The sequence below is a fragment of the Squalius cephalus genome, assembly GCF_949319135.1.
Source record: "Squalius cephalus genome assembly, chromosome: 6".
NCBI classification, from domain to species: domain Eukaryota; kingdom Metazoa; phylum Chordata; class Actinopteri; order Cypriniformes; family Leuciscidae; genus Squalius; species Squalius cephalus.
In genome coordinates this window covers 43,951,171-43,971,257 of record NC_137127.1, presented here as the reverse complement: position 1 = coordinate 43,971,257, position 20,087 = coordinate 43,951,171, and the positions used below count along the sequence as shown (strand labels likewise).

At 41.0% G+C, this 20,087-nt stretch overlaps 2 protein-coding genes across 3 annotated transcripts in view; both read right to left on the bottom strand.

Annotated features, from left to right (window-relative positions):
* Positions 1-306: 306 nt before the first annotated feature.
* rnpepl1 (arginyl aminopeptidase like 1) lies at positions 307-13,933 on the bottom strand. 2 transcript variants are annotated; one of them, XM_079874398.1, is made up of 11 exons: positions 9,947-13,933; positions 7,043-7,183; positions 6,766-6,917; positions 5,797-5,913; positions 5,465-5,700; positions 5,149-5,262; positions 4,764-4,876; positions 4,568-4,676; positions 4,111-4,335; positions 3,860-4,002; positions 307-1,503 (listed from the first exon to the last, which is right to left on the bottom strand). In XM_079874398.1, the coding sequence occupies exons 1-11, from the start codon at positions 10,406-10,408 to the stop codon at positions 1,237-1,239; spliced, it is 2,079 nt and encodes a 692-aa protein (XP_079730524.1). In that variant the 5' UTR covers positions 10,409-13,933; the 3' UTR covers positions 307-1,236. The 2 variants fall into 2 exon arrangements, with proteins under 2 accessions (XP_079730524.1, XP_079730525.1); XM_079874399.1 differs by lacking the exon at positions 3,860-4,002.
* Positions 13,934-15,005: 1,072 nt separating this feature from the next.
* Positions 15,006-20,087, bottom strand: part of abcc5 (ATP-binding cassette, sub-family C (CFTR/MRP), member 5) — a 37,023-nt gene continuing 31,941 nt past the window's right edge. The window contains exons 25-29 of the mRNA XM_079874337.1: positions 19,251-19,410; positions 18,464-18,542; positions 18,133-18,246; positions 17,849-18,013; positions 15,006-16,270 (exon numbers count right to left, since the gene is read on the bottom strand). Coding sequence (XP_079730463.1) covers positions 16,169-16,270; positions 17,849-18,013; positions 18,133-18,246; positions 18,464-18,542; positions 19,251-19,410 — 620 coding nt within the window. The 3' untranslated portion in view covers positions 15,006-16,168. The remainder of the gene's footprint in view (positions 16,271-17,848; positions 18,014-18,132; positions 18,247-18,463; positions 18,543-19,250; positions 19,411-20,087) is intronic.

The following is a 20,087-nucleotide window of genomic DNA, read 5'->3' as shown; positions in this document are numbered from 1 at the left end:
AACCTTTAATGCAAGAAGGTGTAATCCAAGGGAGGATCCTTAGACACGACAAACAAAGTGCTCTCTGTTGTCTTAATACCTGTAAAACTGAACTTGTCTTTCCACGGTGCTTGTCATTAAGGCCACTGATGATCAGCTTGGACCCATCAGCCTGTAACTCCACCACACTCACTGCAGTCTCACAAATCATAATCGGTTCCTTTCTCTTCAAATGTTACTGATTTAAGGGAAATTTGCCTATTATAAAATAAAAAAAGAAACATTTTCTTCCAAAGGAAAAAATGCATTTTGATTCACCACAGCATCTCAATTCCTGAAAATAACATCTTAACAAATGTTGCAAGTAGGACAGTGGTCACCAATGTCACCCTAGTATGGCTCAAATAACAAATACAGGCTGTTCATTCGGACAGCAGTGTTGAAAACACCCACAGTGTTCAAAGGTTTGAAAGGCACTAACATGGCTCCACTTCTTCTGTCTTGATATACCTGAGACTCAATGCTGATTGGTTAGCACCAGGAAAGAGAAGCTTGAGAAAGCCAGATTCCAGTTACTAAAAATTTATCAGAGAAAGGCTGAGAGCATGTGGAATCTGTAGGATCTTCATTAGGCCATGATCGGGTTCGAACAGAGTACAGACTGTATGTGTATTCACACCAGTTCTCAAACACTGTCCAGGAAGGGGATTCGCCAGGGATTGGTCCTCCACAGAACACATCTGTGCAGCTAGCAAAAGGAAAGTCTCTCAAATCTTGTCATGTCCTCCTCCAACTGATTCCTCAGTTGTACTGGAGAACATATGCAAACACAACATATGAGATGATGTGCATAGGCCAGAGGAACATAAGCAAAACACCCACAAAAATGAACAGACACACATTCACACACACTCAAAAAGGTAATGGATAACAGATGGCAACCAGTATCCTTGATAGTGATATAGCCCTATCCATATGTGCACACACACACACACACAGGCCATTGCATAATAACCATCACAAACATCCGTTCTCTATTTTTGTTCCACAGTCCTGAGCAGCTTTACGTTTAGCTTATGAAAATCAGTGTCTGCCATTTTAAATAGACATCCCAGTGTTGGTGAGAGTGTACACCCATCAGCGCTGCCCTCCCACAATGCATTGCTACTGTCCAAGGAGGAGTTCAAACCCTGTCCTTTTCCTGTCCTTCTGGCTTTTTCACCTCAACCCTTCTGCTTCTCCACAGAAGTTTTGATCTCATGCAGACACATTGACGTCCCGCAGGGCGATGGTCCCGTTGGCAGGGGGGTCTGTGGGTGAGGAAGGGGCAGAGGCTGGTGATACGAGTAGAGATGGAGCTGTGCTGGTGTTGAGGGCGCTGCTTTGGAACAGTATCTGCTGAAGTGTCCTACGTAGATTAGGGTGCAAACGGGCCTGAGTTTGATAAAATACCTCCACAGCAAAACACTTCATCACTCCTCCGCACAGATCCTCATAAAGAGGCACTGTGTACATCCTTGAGGTCTAGAAGGAGAAAAGGAAGAGGAAAGTTAATAGATAACCCAGTGCTAAAACAGACAAAATAAGTCATTTATTTTCCATAAATACAGTGCCCCACTTCTAATTAAGAACCGCACTATAGTAAGTTCAAGTCAAAACACCTCGGTAAAAGTAGCACAAAAAACCCTACATTACTCACACTTCGCACAGAACAAGTTTATCTATTCAACTGCGCTACTTTTCCATTGTCTTTCAATGTAAACACATGTTAGAAAGACGTCTTTAACCGTTCAGCTCGCATATCGCACACGACACGGCATTCTAAAAGCACGACGCTCAAGTTAGTAAAGTAAAAAATGCGTCTCTATATCTTGCGCTTTTTTTCATTTCACTGACATGAGTCTCGCATTTTTAACAGCAAAAACGCGTTCTGTGTGAACCGGCCCTAATAGAACTCTGACAAGTATCCTTTAAATGTTTTATCACCTTTGTGTGATATGCTAAAGCTTTAATTCATGTGAGGCTGTGTTACTGTGACTTTACAACCAAAAAGGAGTGTTTGTAGGTATGCAAAGAGTAGTGCCTGAAACACACAAAAAAAATATTTTAAAAATATTTACTGTAGCAAACTGATGTGCGGTCACAGTTAAGTGTATATCTTTAAACACGGCTCATCCAATTAGAATTTAGTGTTAGAACTATGTGTTTGATATCTCCAATTTTCAAATGAATTGTTTGATGTTACCTGATTTTACCAGATCATGGTACCATCAGAAATCAACAAGGGGATTTCATAAACTTAATACAATCTCTGAAATTGAACTGTAACCATGCTTGACACAATATTCTTTAGAAAATGGTAATCAATACAGCATGCTTTTTATGAAGCAATGGAAGAAACCAGCCAAACTGGTTGTGATTGAGCACATCTCTTTACAGCTCTGAAATGAGACATGACGTCATAAGCAGTCACTAGTCAAAGACTAGCCGAGAGCGTTCATTAGAAACACTGGAATGTGGATTCTTTTAAAGGAAAACTCGGTTTGTACGGAGTAGAGGAGTGAGGGAGAAATTGAGAGAACCAGTCCCTAGCTTTATATGGCGCTTTTCCACTGCATGGTACGGCTCACTTTTGGTTTTTTTTTAACTGTGTACAGTACCTAGTAACTGGTACTTTTTTTAGTACCTTCTCGGTTGAGGTTCTAAGCGAACTGTACCAATACTAAAATGTGACGTGTTAACACTGCAGATCACTGGTTCCATCATTGGTCAGAGAGAATCGTCACTACCAGCGTCATTGGATTTGCGACACGAGACACCAAACCCGCTTGATTTAAAGGGATGGTTCGACGTAATTTCAACCTAGGGTCCTTTGCACCATGACCTCGAGCCAAACACCCCCCCCCCCCCCCCCCCCAGAAGCTTTTTTCCCTTGGTCGAACATTATTAAAGTTAGAGCTTATTTAGAGATATCAGCCGAATGGCTTAGTGCAGGCGCTAATGGATCCAAGCTTGTATCTCGTAAATTACCCCACTAATAATGCCCGGAATGGTACCAAACTTCTACAAAAAATGCATAGCTTTTTGCCAGGACTTTACAGGTTTTTCCCAAATCACGGAAGTGACCTCGACGTCCGGGTTAGCGGTAGCATAAGCCATCAGGCAAGTGTTATTTAAATAAACTCCTGATGTACTTACAAACTTTCCAATGCCTCATTTTATGAGTACAGAACCTATTTGTACTACTGTAGAAGTTTGGTACCATTCCGGGCATTATTAGTGGGGTAATTTACAAGATACAGCCTTGGATCCATTAGCGCCTGCACTAAGCCATTCGGCTGATATCCCTAAATAAGCTCTAACTTTAATAATGTTCAACCAAGAGAAAAAAAGCTTCTGGGGGGGTGGGGTGTTTGGCTCGAGGTCATGGTGCAAAGGACCCTAGGTTGAAATTACACCAAACCATCCCTTTAAATAGTCAGCAACAGCCACCGTAGTATAATTTGTTCACACAACTTTTTTAAACTACTTGCTTTAAATGACCGTCGCACACAACTTGAAAAAATAAATGGCTGTATCGTGGCCAGTAGACGAGGTGGCGGCTCAACTATGACGATTGATCTATAATCCCACCCACTTTGAAGAAGAACTAAACTGTAGTGGAAAAGTAAAGCAAGCCGAGTCATGCTGAACCACGCAGTTGAAAAGCACCTATAGTGTTTGTGTCCTCTAAACACTGGCAAAACAAGATACTGACTTGCTTTAACTCGGCTCACTATCATCAGGCCACACAAAAGAATCTTAAAAATCTAAATGGACATGCTAACTGATAATGTATTATCAGTTACAGTGCAAGAGCCACTTCATTCACAAAACTCACATGTTTATGCAAGAAGCTGCGGACTCGAGGCAGATCAGGATAATAGCTGTTCCGCACTACAATCTGCAGCCATCGAATCTGGACTTCAGCGTTCATACCGTCCAACAATGCAGAGTAGTAGCTTGACAAAAGACTCATCACCTCTGAAAGGCCAATCACACACTTAACATTACAAGAGAAGTGTCTAACATCCAAGCAACCAAGTGCATGCTAAAAGAAATGTATACAAATTGCAGGACGATTCATAATACCTTGAGGCAGAGGTGAGCGGTCTAGAAGTCGATCCATAAAGAGGACAGTCTGAAAGGTGCTCCAGGAGGAGAGGTCAAATGTAGCTATCACTTGGGGGTCGGGGGTGTCTGTGCCCCAGAGGTCACACAGGTGCTGAACAGGACCGGTTAGAGCTCTACCCGCCGAGAGATCTGGTTCACATAACGGCGGACCACAGCCATTTAGCCATCGCTCAAATTCCAGTCCTGAGCAAGAAGGGAAGCAAAGGGGAAGGAAGAAGGAGGGGAAGAAGTGTCACATTTCTGTGTATTTAGCCTCCGTCTCTCGTACTGCTAATGTTGCTTTGACCCCTCACTGGGTGTTTTGACTGGCTCAACAGGGAAATTCCTAACCGAGGACAAATGGAGCGCAGTGAGATGAGTAACTATAAGTGTCTCTGTGTGTTAATCATCATCTCTGACAGTTGTCGCAACTCACCCTCTCGTTGAGCAACGCAGCTCTCCTTCAGCTCAGGGAAGAAGCCAAGGAAGAAGTCCAACAGATCCTGAGCGATTACGCTGGTGAATCTGAACTTCTCAATGTAGGCCTACACAGTGCATGGTAGAAGGATTCAGAACATTCATGTGTGCATGTGGACTATGCCATTTATGTGAATGTTTGTCATGGTTCTTACCCTAAGAAAGCTATCAAATCTCTTTATGTCACCACACAGCTGTGAGAGGTAAGAAACAAAGCAGAAGCCTTTCTCATAGGTGAACAGATTCATTAGACTGCTGGGGTTTACACCTTTGGAGAATGAGAAAAAGGAAAATGGATAACTTGGTACTTTGACCCAAGAATCATGGGTCTGACACTTCACAAGTACATAAATACTTGGGCACGTTTTCCAGACAGGCTGAACTTTGCAAATGAGGATTTTCCTAGCTTCTGTTATTCTGAAATCTGAGTAACAAGGAATTTTAGATGCATTTACCATACAGCTATTTCAGGTGTGTGGAAAAAGCACCATATGTCTTTTAGCCTAAAAGAGCTGGTTTATATGGTTAAAAAGGTTGTACCTGGCTCAAATTTGGCCTGCAGCTTACTGACAGGATTGTTGTCTCCAAGAAGACGCATCTGTCTGTGAAGAGCATCTAGACGGAACACCGTCTCAAGGCAAGTGAAGGCTTCTCCTGAATCAGATCATTGAGGAGATAAATGTAAGGCGAGCATTGTGGGATATGGATAAGCCTATATGTGAATCACTGCACACTGAGGTTTTGCATTTGCTGGGGCATATCACTGGCATCTTTGTGGAATGTATACATAAACATTTGCAAGAAGCCCACGTGTCTCTATGTTTGGACTGTGAAATATTTGTGAGGATGTGTATACCATAGGCCTCTGTGGTAATGCGCCTCTGAGCATAAGTGGCCAGACCCTCACTGAGCCACATCTCTTCCCAGGTAGCATTGGTGACTGCGTTCCCAAACCAGCCGTGAGCAATCTCATGGATGACATCAATCAGCAGAAATTCCTGACTCTCCAGTATGGAGGAAATTATGAAGGTAAGACAAGGATTCTCCATGGCAACGATGGGGAATGAAGGAGGGAGGAACACGATGTCGTACCTGTAAAGAGTGAGACAGGTTAAGGCCTGAACATGACAAGAGGCTTGATGTGACAAGGCGAAAAAGACTTTTTTAATTGAAAAGAATAGAACTGACCTTCCCCATACATAAGGGCCAAAGAGTCCCTCTGCCACATTAAGCCAGCGCTCCACACTACCGCCCAGTTTACTGACCGCACACGTCAGGATGCAGGGCTCTGCCCACACACGACTCCTAAAAGCAAAGATATTGTGACCGAGGTATAGCAATGGACAATAATGAAAACAGTGCACATACAGTATGTTACAAAGGCAATGATCCTGAGATGTTTTGCACACAAGCCAGCTGAAAATCCTGCTAAGACCAGCATTTCCAGACTGGTTACTGTACTGGTGTGGTTCTAATCTATCTGATGAACCAGCATAGCCATGCAGTTAAGTTGGTCAACCAGAATGTTTTTTCTGAGAACCATGTTGACCAAGGTAGCACTTTTATGCTGATAAAGCAAGTATGTGGTCTTGCCAGTTAACTTCATTTAAAGCAGCGTTCTGCAGTTGTGGCAATTTTTGCAAATCGCTTTTTGCTCGCGGGTTTCTCTATAGAGCTCCCCCTACAGCTTCGCAATAGATATATGACAACACTGTCGTCAAAACTTGTTGGCGACTCGCCCCCCTCCCATCTTCTCCCTCCTGTCATGTGCATTTGTTTTCAAAGAAGCTGGCGAACGCACAGAGCCATGTCCACTGAGGTATGTATGATACACAGAAGGCTAGCATATAAATGTTTAGATAGTGTATGTGTGCAGTGCCGAAAAGCAATTCGTTACATCGCTGATATCTGAGACCTGATATCACGCGATACTTGCTCAAAGGCACTAGGGGGGTGCGAGAAGACCACCATTCAACCCGAAAACAGTCATATAACCATTCCAATGACTCCAAAGCTGTTCAATTAAGGTAAAAAAAACTGCATTTGTTCACCTTTAAGCAGCCTATTTGATACAAACCTGCATTTAGCAATCTCCAAAGCAACATATGCTGGTATCTAGCTTTTCTGTTCTTTTCAGAAGGGATACTACAACTGTACCTTGGCCCAATATCTGCATGCTGTAGGTCTCCTGCCACCAGGGCAACCAAGTAGGCTGGGACAGGATACTCCATGGAGAACTGGAAAACCCTGTCCTGTTTAGAGTATGCACTTCTTGAGGCACTCATCAACACAGTGACACCCTCTGGTACCTGTAACGCAAACACATACATCCACAAACATAGGAGATCCGCCCCCTGAAACATGATCTAAAAAGAAAACTGAACACTGAATGCCAACAGAGATATTTTAGTGGATCTGAGCAGCTTAGACTTACCCTGACAGTGGCAGAGTAGGTGCTTTTGACGGCGGGCGTGTCAAAACAGGGGAAAAACGACCGGTTGCAGACCGAGTGACCCTGAGTGAAGACCAATGGACGGGTTTGTCCGCAAGTCAACTCTGCATCCAGCCACCAAATCTGATGTAGGGACCAGGGAGCAATGAGATGAGAGAATACCTTTGACAAATGTTCTCTGAGAGAAGAGCTTTAAATGTGCAAGTGATTCAAGATTAAAGTAACAAATCAAATTTTCTTAGGGTTTCTCACAGTTTAATAAAGTTTCATGGTTTATAGATATCCAATGAAGCACGATAATCTAATTTATTTCATTATCTTGTTGCAGAGCTATTGGTTAAGCAGTTGTGAATCCAAAGTTAAGTTCTTGATGAAGTTGAAACAAAAGACAACTACCACTATACAGGTGAGAAGCTAGAAATTCCCATGCTTTTTGTGTATATTATGCCACTAAAATGACATGGTGTAATCAAGTCTCAGCGATAAGAATAACCTGATAGCCAGAGGCCAGTGTAAGAAAGCTTACAGAATTTTCACTTTCGCTCTATAGAGTGATGCATGGATGACGTACTTTTGAAGGCCAACCCAGCAGTTAGCATCACCCTGGTTTCCAAATAGGATTTTTCCATTGGCTTTTGGATTATTGCAGAAAATAAGGTCTGTGTGACTAACAAAAGATTATGAATCTTGCACGTTTTGTTCATTGTAATGATCTTCACAAATGAACACAGTTTTTATGAATTGCAAATACAAATGGCAGAAGTCAACAGCTAAAGGTAGGCTTAGGCTATAAATGAACTCCACCCCGGTCACTCAACTTCAGCGTCACCATAACTAAGCTTTCGATTACTCATTCTGTCTATATTTAAAAACATTTTACCTGAAAGTTTGAGTTATAATAGTTTGCAAGAGCGCAATTATAAACACGAGACTGTGAAAGCGGACTAGTTAGTAGATGAGTTTACCTGTTCGGCTGATGACGTTTAATGTCTCACAACCTCAGTAGTCCCATTTAGCCACTTGTTAGCAACTGCCTTTTACAAGACAAGTAAAAAAATAATATATCACAAGAGGGTATTACTGATATATGTTATATCGTAGAATAAAACGGACAAATCTTTTGAGCTTATGTTCACCGCAGACCTTATTTTAAGCATTTAACCAAAAAACCCACTGACCTCAGGACGATGGAACCGAAGGGCTAAATGCTCACTCGTTTCCGGGTTCTGATCTACAGAAATACTTCATCCCTGCACCACTCAGTTGGCCAGTGTTGTGTTAATTTTGATATTTAATGTGTTTTTATGCATTACAAACGTGTATATTTGGTTCTCTGTGATGTGTTGAATATTGTTGTTTAATTTGTTAAGAATTATGCTGATTATAACTGTTCACCAAGACAATGTTATATAGCTGGCCATTATAGGTGAGGTTAGATTAAAATTGTGATAAAAGGCTATGTTGTTAAAGTCTATTGAAGACATTCAATCGAGTGATGAAAACTGAAAAACAACACTAAAGGAAGCACATTAGGTTTAAAATTATCCCCATCTGTGCAAGTGGGCAATGAGATGTACAGGTTACAGTATAAATAACATTAAATGGGATTGTTTTTGTAATCAACACAGACAGCTACCAATTTTAAAGGGTTAGTTCACCCAAAAATGAAAATTATCCCATAATTTCCTCACCCTCAAGCCACCTTAGGTGTGTATGACTTTCTTCTTTCAGCCAAACACAATCAGAGTTATATTATAAAAATATCCTGGCGTTTCCAAGCTTTATAATGGCAGTGAATGGTACCTTATTTTTTGAAGCTCCAAAAAGCACCATCCATCATAAAATGAATCCATACGGCTCCAGGGGGTTAAAAAAGGCCTTCTGAAGCGAAGCGATGTGTTTTTGTAAGAAAAATATACATATTTATGACTTTATAAACTAATCACTAGCTTCTGTTAACGGCAGTACGCGAGTCTAGTTCCGGCGGAGGAGTGACCTCTGACCCGACACATGACGTATGATGTAGGAGTAGCGAAAGCATAGGTGAGAGTCGACGCCTCTCGCGTTTCAAACAAACAGAGCTGGGCAACAAACTCAAACCCACATTTTCTCGTTTTAGACTTCTAATTCGTGAATTACCAGTGTTTTGCTTTGCTCTAGCCTCTGCGCTTCTATGTTCGTCAATATGTCATGCGTCGGGTCAGAGGTCACTCTTCGGCCATAACTAATCTCGCATACGGCCGTTACCGAAAGCCAGTGATTATAGTTTATAAAGTTATAAATATGGATATTTTTCTTATAAAAACGCTTCACTTTAAAAGGCCTTTATTAACCCCCTGGAGTCGTATGGATTACTTTAATGATGGATGGATGCGCTTTTTTGGGCTTCAAAAAAAATGTACCATTCACCAAGTCATATACACATAGGATAGCTTGAGGGGGAGTAAATTATGCCATGATTTTCATTTTTTTGTTGAATTAACCCTTTAATTCTACACTGAAGCATGTTTAATACTGCCCACCTTCCAGTAATTAGCCTACATCATGCAGTCATAATCATGACCTGGATAACTCTAGTTATCTACTTAAGGGGACATGTCAGTACACTGAGGTCATTCTTATCCTCAGTCACAGTCACTGTTCTCTGTCCTTACAGGTATCTGGTAAATAAACAGGGTGATTTCACAAGCACTTGACAATCCCACAAAACCCATTTAATCTGGCGAAACAAAGGCATAAATAACGAACGTGGCAGAAAAGGTGATTATCAACATTAAGGTTGCACTGCAGGGGTATTTTTAGTGGATTTTGGCTCCGTGTACAATAGTCCTGTGCAACAAAGTTATTATTAGCGTGTATCGTCAGCTGTCACCGCGTTGACCTTACCGCAGGGCCGTCAGTGGTCGTGTAGCGGATGGTGACACGGAAAGCCCGGTGAGGCCGGTTCACCGCGGCCGGGAGGCTGATGTTCAGAGAGGATCCGTAATCGGTGAACGGTTCAACTCGGTAGGTGAGGGACATAAACACGTCAGGAGCACCGGACACGCCGGGCACCTTACAGTCCACGGAATGAATTAATAATGAAGGATGCGTGTCCAGAATGAGGGATTGGACGCCGGGCTGGACGGGCGTGAGCTCCAGAACCTGCCATCCCGTCATCCTCTTGACGGCGAAGTTCAAGTGAAGGTCCAGATGGAAATGTCGGAGTTTAAAGCTGTGGAAGTTGGACGCTGACGCGACGTCCACCAGGCGACAGTGCGCCAGACTCCGGCCGCCCTCGCAGGACTTACCGGGCACGGTCAGCACTTTGCGACAGCAACACAGCGTCGGCCGCTGGAGCTCGGCCATCGTAAAGTTTGGCGAATAAATAACAGTTACCCGGTTCCGTGAAACTTTACAAGCGGCGAACGCGCACGGATATCGGCGAAAGATAGATGAACGAGCGATCGAGTTAGTTACATTGTTGCTGAGTTAAAGGGGCGGTCGACACTCCGCCGAGGAGGAAACCGAATGCAAGAAATGATAATAAAACGGACGGGAAGACAGTAAAAGGCATTAAAACAAAACGCAAGACTACGTAAAATCCATCAGAGCCGTAGACACGACTGAGTTCAGCCCTCCGACCTCCATCTAAAGCAGAATATATGTGTGAATGTCCCGCGGTCGATACGGCTCGCGTTCCGTCCCGAGAGCCACGGAGAGATCGCTGGAAACTACCGGTAGAGAAAGAGACGCGCAGCGAAGCCCTGATGAGCAGAAATGAGCGGAGTTAAGTGACTCCCTTAGAAAACAGGAAGTAAAAACAAGGGAGGAAATCACTTCGAGACGGGAAAGTTTTCGAGCTGCAGGGGGGCGCTGCGGAGCTCCTGTCCTGATGAAAACACGACCCACCAGTGCACAAACCGCAGGAAAACAACACAACACTGTTTTACAGTTGCTCAGTAGAGTGTAAATTTTATTAGTGCAATTGATAATAGTATTGTAACAATAACCGTAGGCCTACATTAGGAATGGCGTTGCATTGGGTTAAACCTGGCTATCTAGCAATGCACAATTATTACAATTTTGTCTAATACTGATAAATCAATAATTATTTTCATGTAATGGCCAATAACCGATAAATAGCTGACATTAAAATTCTTAAAACAAACAGTTATTCACAGTTATCTTTCTTTAAAATAGTGTTATTAAAAAAGAGCAGAGGTCTTCAACACTGCTTCAGGAGGCAGGTTACATATGGTTACATTATCCTCATCTAAAGCTTCCTATTAGAAGAGGTAAATGCAATTAAAATGTAAGAATAGGAAAAATGACCATGCACTAATATCGAATATCAACAGATATCTTCCATAAATGACAAAAATCTCTCTCATCCAAAATCGTACACATACATATATCCTACAGAGATCTTCAACACTGGTCCTGAGGCTCACTGACCTGCAAAGTTTATATCCAGGGCAAATTCCAATCGGAAGTGAGCATCCCTATGCCCTACTCACTCCGAAGGGCAGAGCCGTTTAAGTGGGGACTTTGGAGAGAGTAGGGCACTTGTGTGTCCTAATGAAGCCGTTTGGAACGCACTTGGCGAAGGGAACAATGAAAGACCACTTAATTTCCTCATTTGCACATTGAATATTACCACGACAAGGCTAGGCAGCAACAACAGGAATATCTTATTATTGCTGTGTATATGATACAAATAAGTGTACATTTATAATAAAGTTTTTAAAATATGCTTTGTGTGTGTATGTGCGTTCCCGATCTACGCTTAACTTAATAGCCTGGTTTCACAGACAGTGCTTTAGACTAGGCCAAGATTAGGCCTTAGTTCAATTAGTACATGTAAGTAGCTTTTATAAACTTGCCTTAGAGAGAAAAAAAAAACATTACCAGTGTGCATCTTGAGACAAAAGATCTCAAGACTCTATATGACTTAATTTAAGATATCTCAGTGCAAGTTGCTTTCAGTTAAAACAGCTCAAACATGCATTTTAGTCTAGGACTAGCTTAAGCCTTATCTGTGGAACCGGGGGTATAAGTTGAGCATTAAACACATTTTTTACCTCTAAAACTTTTTTTAAACTAATATGAAATCCATGGTGAAAATGTGTGTAATATTTCACAACAAAACAAAATTTCTTGAATTTTTCTGTTTATATTGTACATTAACTCTGCCATGTCTAGATTTAAAATGAATTGCGAGGACTTGTCACCCTGGGTCACATAACCTTAAACAATTAAATTAATTTCTTGAAGTGACCATTGCATGTAAGTTTTTGCTGCTTCAAGTGTGTTTGATTAGAGTTGGAATGAAACTGCAGGACAGTGGGCCTCCAGGAACACGGCTGAAGACATATGTATTAGTGTTTTTAAAGATTAACTTTAGATGTGATTACATTTGCCTCATCTAAAGCTCCCTATTAGATGAGCTAAATGCAATCTAAATGTAAAAATAGGAAATGACCATGCACAACCAGCTGTCTATCTTAACTGCACAGAGATTGCACTGAATAATATATTAATTGATGTTTGTTAAAATACTGGCAAAATTTCAATGATGGTTTTACTTGAATCAGCACTGTTGACCATAATATACCCATTAACAGACTGGAAAAGTGGGTTGGACTCTGCAGACACTGCTTAGATGGGTAATATTTATAACATGAATCTAACTGGCCTGGCGTGAAAACACATTTCCACAAGTTTCAATCCTTGTGCCTGTTCACAAGCACTACTTTTCAATTTGTGTATGCTCCCACTGGGCCATATAATTCAGAACAACAATATTTCTTCTCACAGCTGTGCATATGACATCCAGATCTACCACAAAGTGACTTCGGTCCCATAGACTCCCTGTGCCAGTGCATAAATTAAATTAACAGCTGCATATACCAAGTTAAATAAAGAGAAACAAAGGTCATTGTATGTGGCAATAAAGATAACATATCAAAGATGAATACCTTGACTTCTGGGGTCTATAAACTATAAAGGAAGTCAGGAGTCTTGGTGTCATTCTGGAATATTATCTTAGTTTCAGAAGCCATATAAAAGCAATAACTAAATCAGTGGTGGGGGCAATGAATTACAATTACAAAAGATTACTTTGTTCAAGTACCTTGTAATACAATTACAACAAAATGTCTGTTACTTTGTTTTCCCATTTAATGACTGACAGCTCTCCTGTCCTCGTGTTGAGAGAAACCGTAAGTGCAGAGGCGTTGTGTGCGCTGTGATGCCTATCGTAGTTCTAGACTAAATGTGAGCATGCACAGAATGGCTTTGTCTGAGCTGAACCCTCTACTCTACAGGCGTGAATTTGCATTTCCTTCAGCATGAGGCTTGTTTTTTTATATACCTTTTACGCTTTGCTGTAAAAGGACCTTTACATTTGCCAAAAATATATTTTTTTTATTACAAAAAGCCCAGCCCAGGTGAGAAAAAGTAATGCAAAAGTAATGTAATGCATTACTTTCCACTGTCATCACAATTAGTTACTTTTTTAGGGAGCAACACAATATTGTGACACATTAGTGTAACTTTCTCCTACGCTGCCGACAACCAGCACGAATCAGATCATTTTTGCCCAAACAAGACATAGAGAAGCTTATTAATGCATTCATTATCAAACTACGAGACAGTCGCAGCTAATACACACCACTGCTGCAGGCACCTGACCAAAACTGAGCACATCACACCATTCCTTGGCTTGGCTTCCACTTTCATGAAGTAAAGTACTTTTAATTGTATATAAATCATGTAATGGCCTGTAGGACTCAAATACCTTGCAGATATTCTGGTGGAATAACCTAGAATTCACTGAAAACATGTCACAGCTGGAACAAGCTTCCCGAAAATGTAAGGGTGGCCAATGGTAGCTACTTTTATTCATCTCCTTTATAACTTTTTAAGACTACTTCTTTATTTCCATTTTTTTTCATGTAAAGCAATTTGAATTACCATTGTGTATGACAAATGCAATATGCCTTACCTATGGATCCCAGACTAGTTCAATACCTTGAGCAGGACATTTACTTAAGAATACTTTAAGAATATTTCACCTGAAATGAGAATTCTGTTTACCATTGTGTCCATGGAACATTAAATAGATGTATAGCTTGCTAGTGTCTAGGTTGCTATTTTCAATACAATGAAAGTGGAAAAAATACCCGTGGTTATCAAGTTCCACTGACAGAAAGTATCATACAAGTAGTTCATACATTTCTGCATCCCAACATTTTGCTAAAAGAAAATTCTATTGCTTCAAGAGACATGAGGGTAATTAATGATAAACAAATGTTTATTTTTGGATGAACTATTCCTCATTAATTTGGCCAAGGAACAATAGTAATAGTTAATGAATCACATTACGTATTGTGTCTGAAACTATCCCATTAACGGTACCCCAGGTTTTTCTAAAGGAACTGTTCTGGGGATAAGTGTATGTTAAATGAATAAACAAAATAACAATATATTACTACAATATAGTCTTGGTTGGCACAGATAGTGATATGATACTGTTGGCATTTCCGTTAACACAGGTCCATTAACAAGTGCACTGAAAGTGCTGGATTCCTGACGTTTTTCACTGGGATGCAGAGGTGTTTGTAGTTTATGTATTTTCTCCTAAGGTACAACCACTTCATACAGTCAAGATATCAAGTCAACAAAAAGAATGAATATTTTACGAAATTTTAACAAAGGGCTCATTCATTGTACGACTCAAGTACATCAAGCTTTCTTTGGGTCTGTCATCTGTTCTTTCTGCAAAAATGTATTGGAGATAATTACAAGAAATGGCCCATAACGAGTGAATCTATGGGAAAGCGCATGGATTATTATTTGACTAAAATGACCTTCTATAGTCATAGGCATATCCCTCTGGTGTCACATTTTTTATTAGAGTTAATCCTCTCTCATTAATCCAGAAACATAGACACAGAAAGGGTAAACCTAAAATAAATTTATTGAGACGGCGGAGAGCGTACGCTCTCCTGCTCTCATCCACCCTTTTCACAAGGCAATTAAGAAATCATGCTAAGGCTATGGAAAGAAATGGAAATGACACTGACATTTTCGCAGGGTCTGATGAGGGAACGAGGGTCTACAAAATCAGATTCCCCTTCATACAGACCGCAAATGAGCATCACAACCTGACTCGGAAGGTCCATTCAGCATGATCTCTTTGCACCAGTGTTGTGATAGACAACGTAATAACAAAAAGCCCGTTCAGATTACGCTCGACGAGCATCTCTTTTGGGACAAAATCAAAAGAAATTCAGAAACCTCCTACTGAGGCGAACTCTTCTGTGGATACAAAGTGCAAAAACAAGCCAAAATGAGAAATGCTTTCATACATAAAAGAGAAACAAACTAAACAAACAAAAAAAAAACCACATAAGAGGAACAGTAAAAGGAACAGGCAAAAATGTTAACAGTGTAAATAGGCTAAAAATATACAAAGGCCTCTTAGCTAAAGAAGACTGAATCCTTGGTGTGCTGAACAAGGATACAGTGAATAAGCGGCACTGCGTCTCTTAGAAGAGTCCCGCGACTCAGTGCTCGTACAGCATCCTGTGGACAACATCACCTGTGCCAAAGTTTAGGGTTCAAGTCACAAGACAACATTTACACATGTACTGAAGACAGTCAAGTTGTCAAAAATATTAAACTGTAATGAAAGATGATACATCTGAATGTATATATATATATTACATAAATGTACAAAGACCTGCAGAATCAATACAAAAGGACTCTGCAACCACCTTGTAAATGTATATATATATATACTCATAAACAGAGATATGTCCTCTGTGAAACATACCAGTTTGCATGAATTAAACTACATGAAAACTGATTTCCCCTCTCCATTATGTAAATATCATTACAGTATCAGTGTTTCTTGACCTAACCATTTAAACTGACAAGTAGTACATCTTAACAGGCATGCCCCTAATGACAGCCCATGAGTTTCATGGAAATACAATAATCTCCCTCCCCAGGTCCCTATAGGTTTGCAGGAGGGAGTAACATTGAAGCAGCAATGACTGGAATATTAATGGAGAATGTTCCCTTCAGTCCTCGGGAGTGAAACCTTGGCTCGGATGTCCTTTAGCCTCTTACAGAGATTTTGTTCTCCACCGCTGCCAGCATTGCACAGAAGCGAGAGTTTTCATTCGCCAAGAGCTTGGACGGCTCGTCGAATTCCACCACCTGGGTCGAAAAGAAGAAGAAAAAAACGAGTCGGTTTAACAGAGGAACCACAGAAAGAGGCTTCTTTCAACAAATACGTTTGAAGGAACCATGGAGCAATGGATTTCTTCCCATTAGGGCTGGGCGATACACTGAAGATTAGCAATAGTGTCGTCAAAGGTGTCTATCGGCAGAACCCTCATTAGCAATATTGCTGACGATATAGACCTTATGCGCCAGAGAAACGAGGGCGCCGCCATCTTTAGAATATTGTCTTTGAACTTCCGTTTTTGCGGTCGCTCTGTATATTTCTATGGCGCTGCTGTCCAGGAGTAATTAGCTTTTGAAGTGGATTTACTTAATGTAAAGTTAACGAAAGTTATCATGAGGATTGTAATGATGTCTTAACAAATGTCAGTAGACCGGGAAGATTTTAAAACGAGCCGTTCATTCATAAACACGTAAGATCGCTGTGAAAATACAGACCGGAAGTCAAAAGGCAACGAGCGCAGCGCTGAAAAGGGGCGGGGCTACATAAGGTCTATAAAATTAGGAAATACTGTGACTATTGCAATATTGTTAAAAGTTTAGCTTGTAAAAACAAATTTCACCTGGTTTTTGTCTCACGACTATGACAGCTTATAGACAGATGCTTTCAAACGCTCCTGTTCGTGTATGATCGCGGTCTGTGAACAGTGTCAAAGGTTTCTATGCACAACGGGTTTGACAGCGTTGAGCATTTCAGCCAATCACGGACATGTCTGTTGAGCGTGTGAACGCAATAGCCAATGCATTTGGAGTTTGAATCCACTCAATACCGCTCAAAAGGTTCACTTGGATGATCGCCAATCCTTTCGTTAAAACAAACAAAGTGTAGACACTATGTAAATAAGAGATTAATAGCACAGTGTAGACAACTTCATTGATCACAAGTGCCGAAGTGATTGATAGCCTTATTGATTATTAAGGTAGTGCTCTTTGCTTGCGTTCTGTTTATAACCAATTCACCATTTAAATACAAGTTTCATTTTCATGCTGCTAGATACACACTGCAAAAGTACAGGATTGATTTTGAAATACAGGATTAAATTTGAAAATATGATGATTGACACTGATAACCATAGCAATGGACAGGACCTAAAAAAATCTACAGTATACTGTATGCATTTAGTCTTTCAAATGCAAACTTGTTCTTTGATCTTCATGTTTCTTTATTTTTCAAAAAGATTTGTTGTTGCAACAAACACAACTTTTAGTAGGAAGACCACAAGTTTTGTATAATTTTCATATTTATATTTTTATATGGGTAAATATGATTTTAAATGTTCCTTTTGTGATCATTTATTGAAAAGCAGCATGTCTGGATTATTTCCAGATCATGCCATTTTCATGGGGGGGGGCAATAAAATCAACATTTACATTTTTTTGAGAGCAAATGCAAAAATATCAAAGATTTGAATATCGTCAAAATTTGGGGAAAAATGAGAAATGTTTCGCTATATCACCCATTCCTACTTCCCACAGCAACAACCTTTGATATTGTACTGCTACCACAGATTGTTTTTCATCAAATCTAGTCATCACACCACTACAGCGTACCTGTCCCTGATTGAGCACCATAATACGGTCACAGTTGAGCACTGTGTGAACTCTATGTGCAATGGTCAGCGTGGTGCAGTCCTCGAATGCATTACGAATCGTCTCTTGAATCAAACAGTCGGTCTCTGTGTCCATGGCCGCAGTGGCCTCATCCAGGATCAAGATCTAAAAATTGGGAGGAAACAAAGTGGATGACCTGGTTAAATGAGACAAAGTCTGTTTTATCTGCTAATCCCAGTTGGCTCCGTCTCTCATGGAAAAGATCAGTCAGTGGGAAAGCTCACCTTGCTCTGTCTCAGAAGAACTCGAGCCACACAGAGCAGCTGCCTCTCGCCCACCGAGAAATTCTCCCCGTTTTCCACCACCTCAGACTCCAGCTTTAAAGGCAGCTGAGACACCTGAACAACAGACAGGAGATGCAAAACGCTGAATTACAAAGATTCAAGGCCATGGGAAGAATGAAAGAAACAGTAATACAATGGAGGCAAGAGCAACAAGAAGTCATCCGAGATTTCATACTTGCACTTGACAAAGTGAGAAGCTGCTATGTAAAAGAGTTGGTAACCTGAAACAACTTTGCCTGTAAACGCTATACATGGTGTGGGTTTGGCTTACACATTCTTTCATGTGTGTCCTCTCCAGGGCATCCCAGATCTGCTCCTCTGAATACAGCTTAAATGGATCCAAGTTGGATCTGTTTGAAAATACAGAATACAGTTGTATGACTAAATAAGAAAATGACAATTAAAAACATTCATATGAAGCGGGGTTAAGGCACTTCTGCATGTCTCGTGTCAACATTGCCCACTGTCCAGTCTATTTATGTAGCGCTTTAATTGTTTCAAAGCAGCTTCACATGAATAAAATGGCAAAATAAAAGTGTTAATGTTGTAAAATTATGAAAAAATTCAATTTCAGCAGTAAAGCAGCTCTGTAAAAGGCAATAATTCTGTTCAATGTTGATTCAATTGAGTTTAATAACAGCTTTATCCAGCTCAGTTCAGTTCAAATTTTGTTCTCAATGCATTGAACTATGATGTGAAGCAGCAAGCTATAGCATTACCACTGTGCTTGCACAGGTCAAGTCTTGTAACGCGATGCTTAGAGTGCAAGCAATTTCCACTTCAGCCCCATTTGCTGTTGACTGTGTCAGTGATTACTGGACTGGATTACTCAACATAGATGGCAAAAATCAAAGCAAGGTGTTTCTATGCTATGTTCAAATACACGTTTGTCTGATTTCACAGTTTTCTCTGTTTCCGATGTCTGATTTCAATGTTGCAATTTTGTACAAAGTTAATAATAGTGCATGATGCATGAAGCCCTATCATGATTCGTGTGAAAGGGTCTTTGGGAATCAGATTAATTAAAGTATAAATCAGAGGAAGGAGTGTATGCGTACCTGACAGTACCACTGAAAAGCACTGGCTCCTGTGGAATGATCGACAGCTTGCTGCGCAAATCTGCAAGGCCAATGTCGCAAATGTTGACACCATCAATCTTAATGGAGCCGCCACATGGTTCTACCAGCCGGTAGAGAACCACTCCTAGAGAAGACTTCCCTGAGGACAGATAAGATGGCAGATTTAGGGCCCTATCTTGCACCCAGCGCAATTGACTTTGTACACCGACACATGTATCATTCCTATTTTGCACCTGACGCACAGCAGACTTTTCCCTCCACAGACGCACGTTGATAAATTAGAGAATGAACTTGCGCTCCCGGGGGCGGTTCAGCGAAAAGAGGAGGAGTGTTCCGGCGCAAACGTTCCCTGGTGCTATTTTGCAGTTCCAGAAAACAATTCCGCCACAGACCAGGAAAAACCTAGTCTAAAGTCAGTGGCGCGTTATTCAGATGCTATTTTAAGGGCGCATGCTTGGCCATAATGTAGCGTGTGCACAACGCGCGTACACTTTGCTTCTCTCATCTACATACAGATGCAGCAGTTGCCATTTTTGCAAACCATACATAATTACAAGGAAAAATATTCCACATGAGGGAAATCATTGTGGTGTCCATGAAGATGTGAAAAAATAGGCATAAATCTAGCTTACACATTTACCAAAATTATTATACGCCTGTTTAACCGAAGCTAATTTGGGTGGGTTTCTCCATCCCCCAATGTCACTTCTCTGTGTTTTACGGCCCTGACGAGAACGTCGGTCTCCTCGGCTGTGAACCGCTCCTGGCGTGATCGGCAAATCCGCCGTTATAATAACAATCCGCCATGGAACAAGC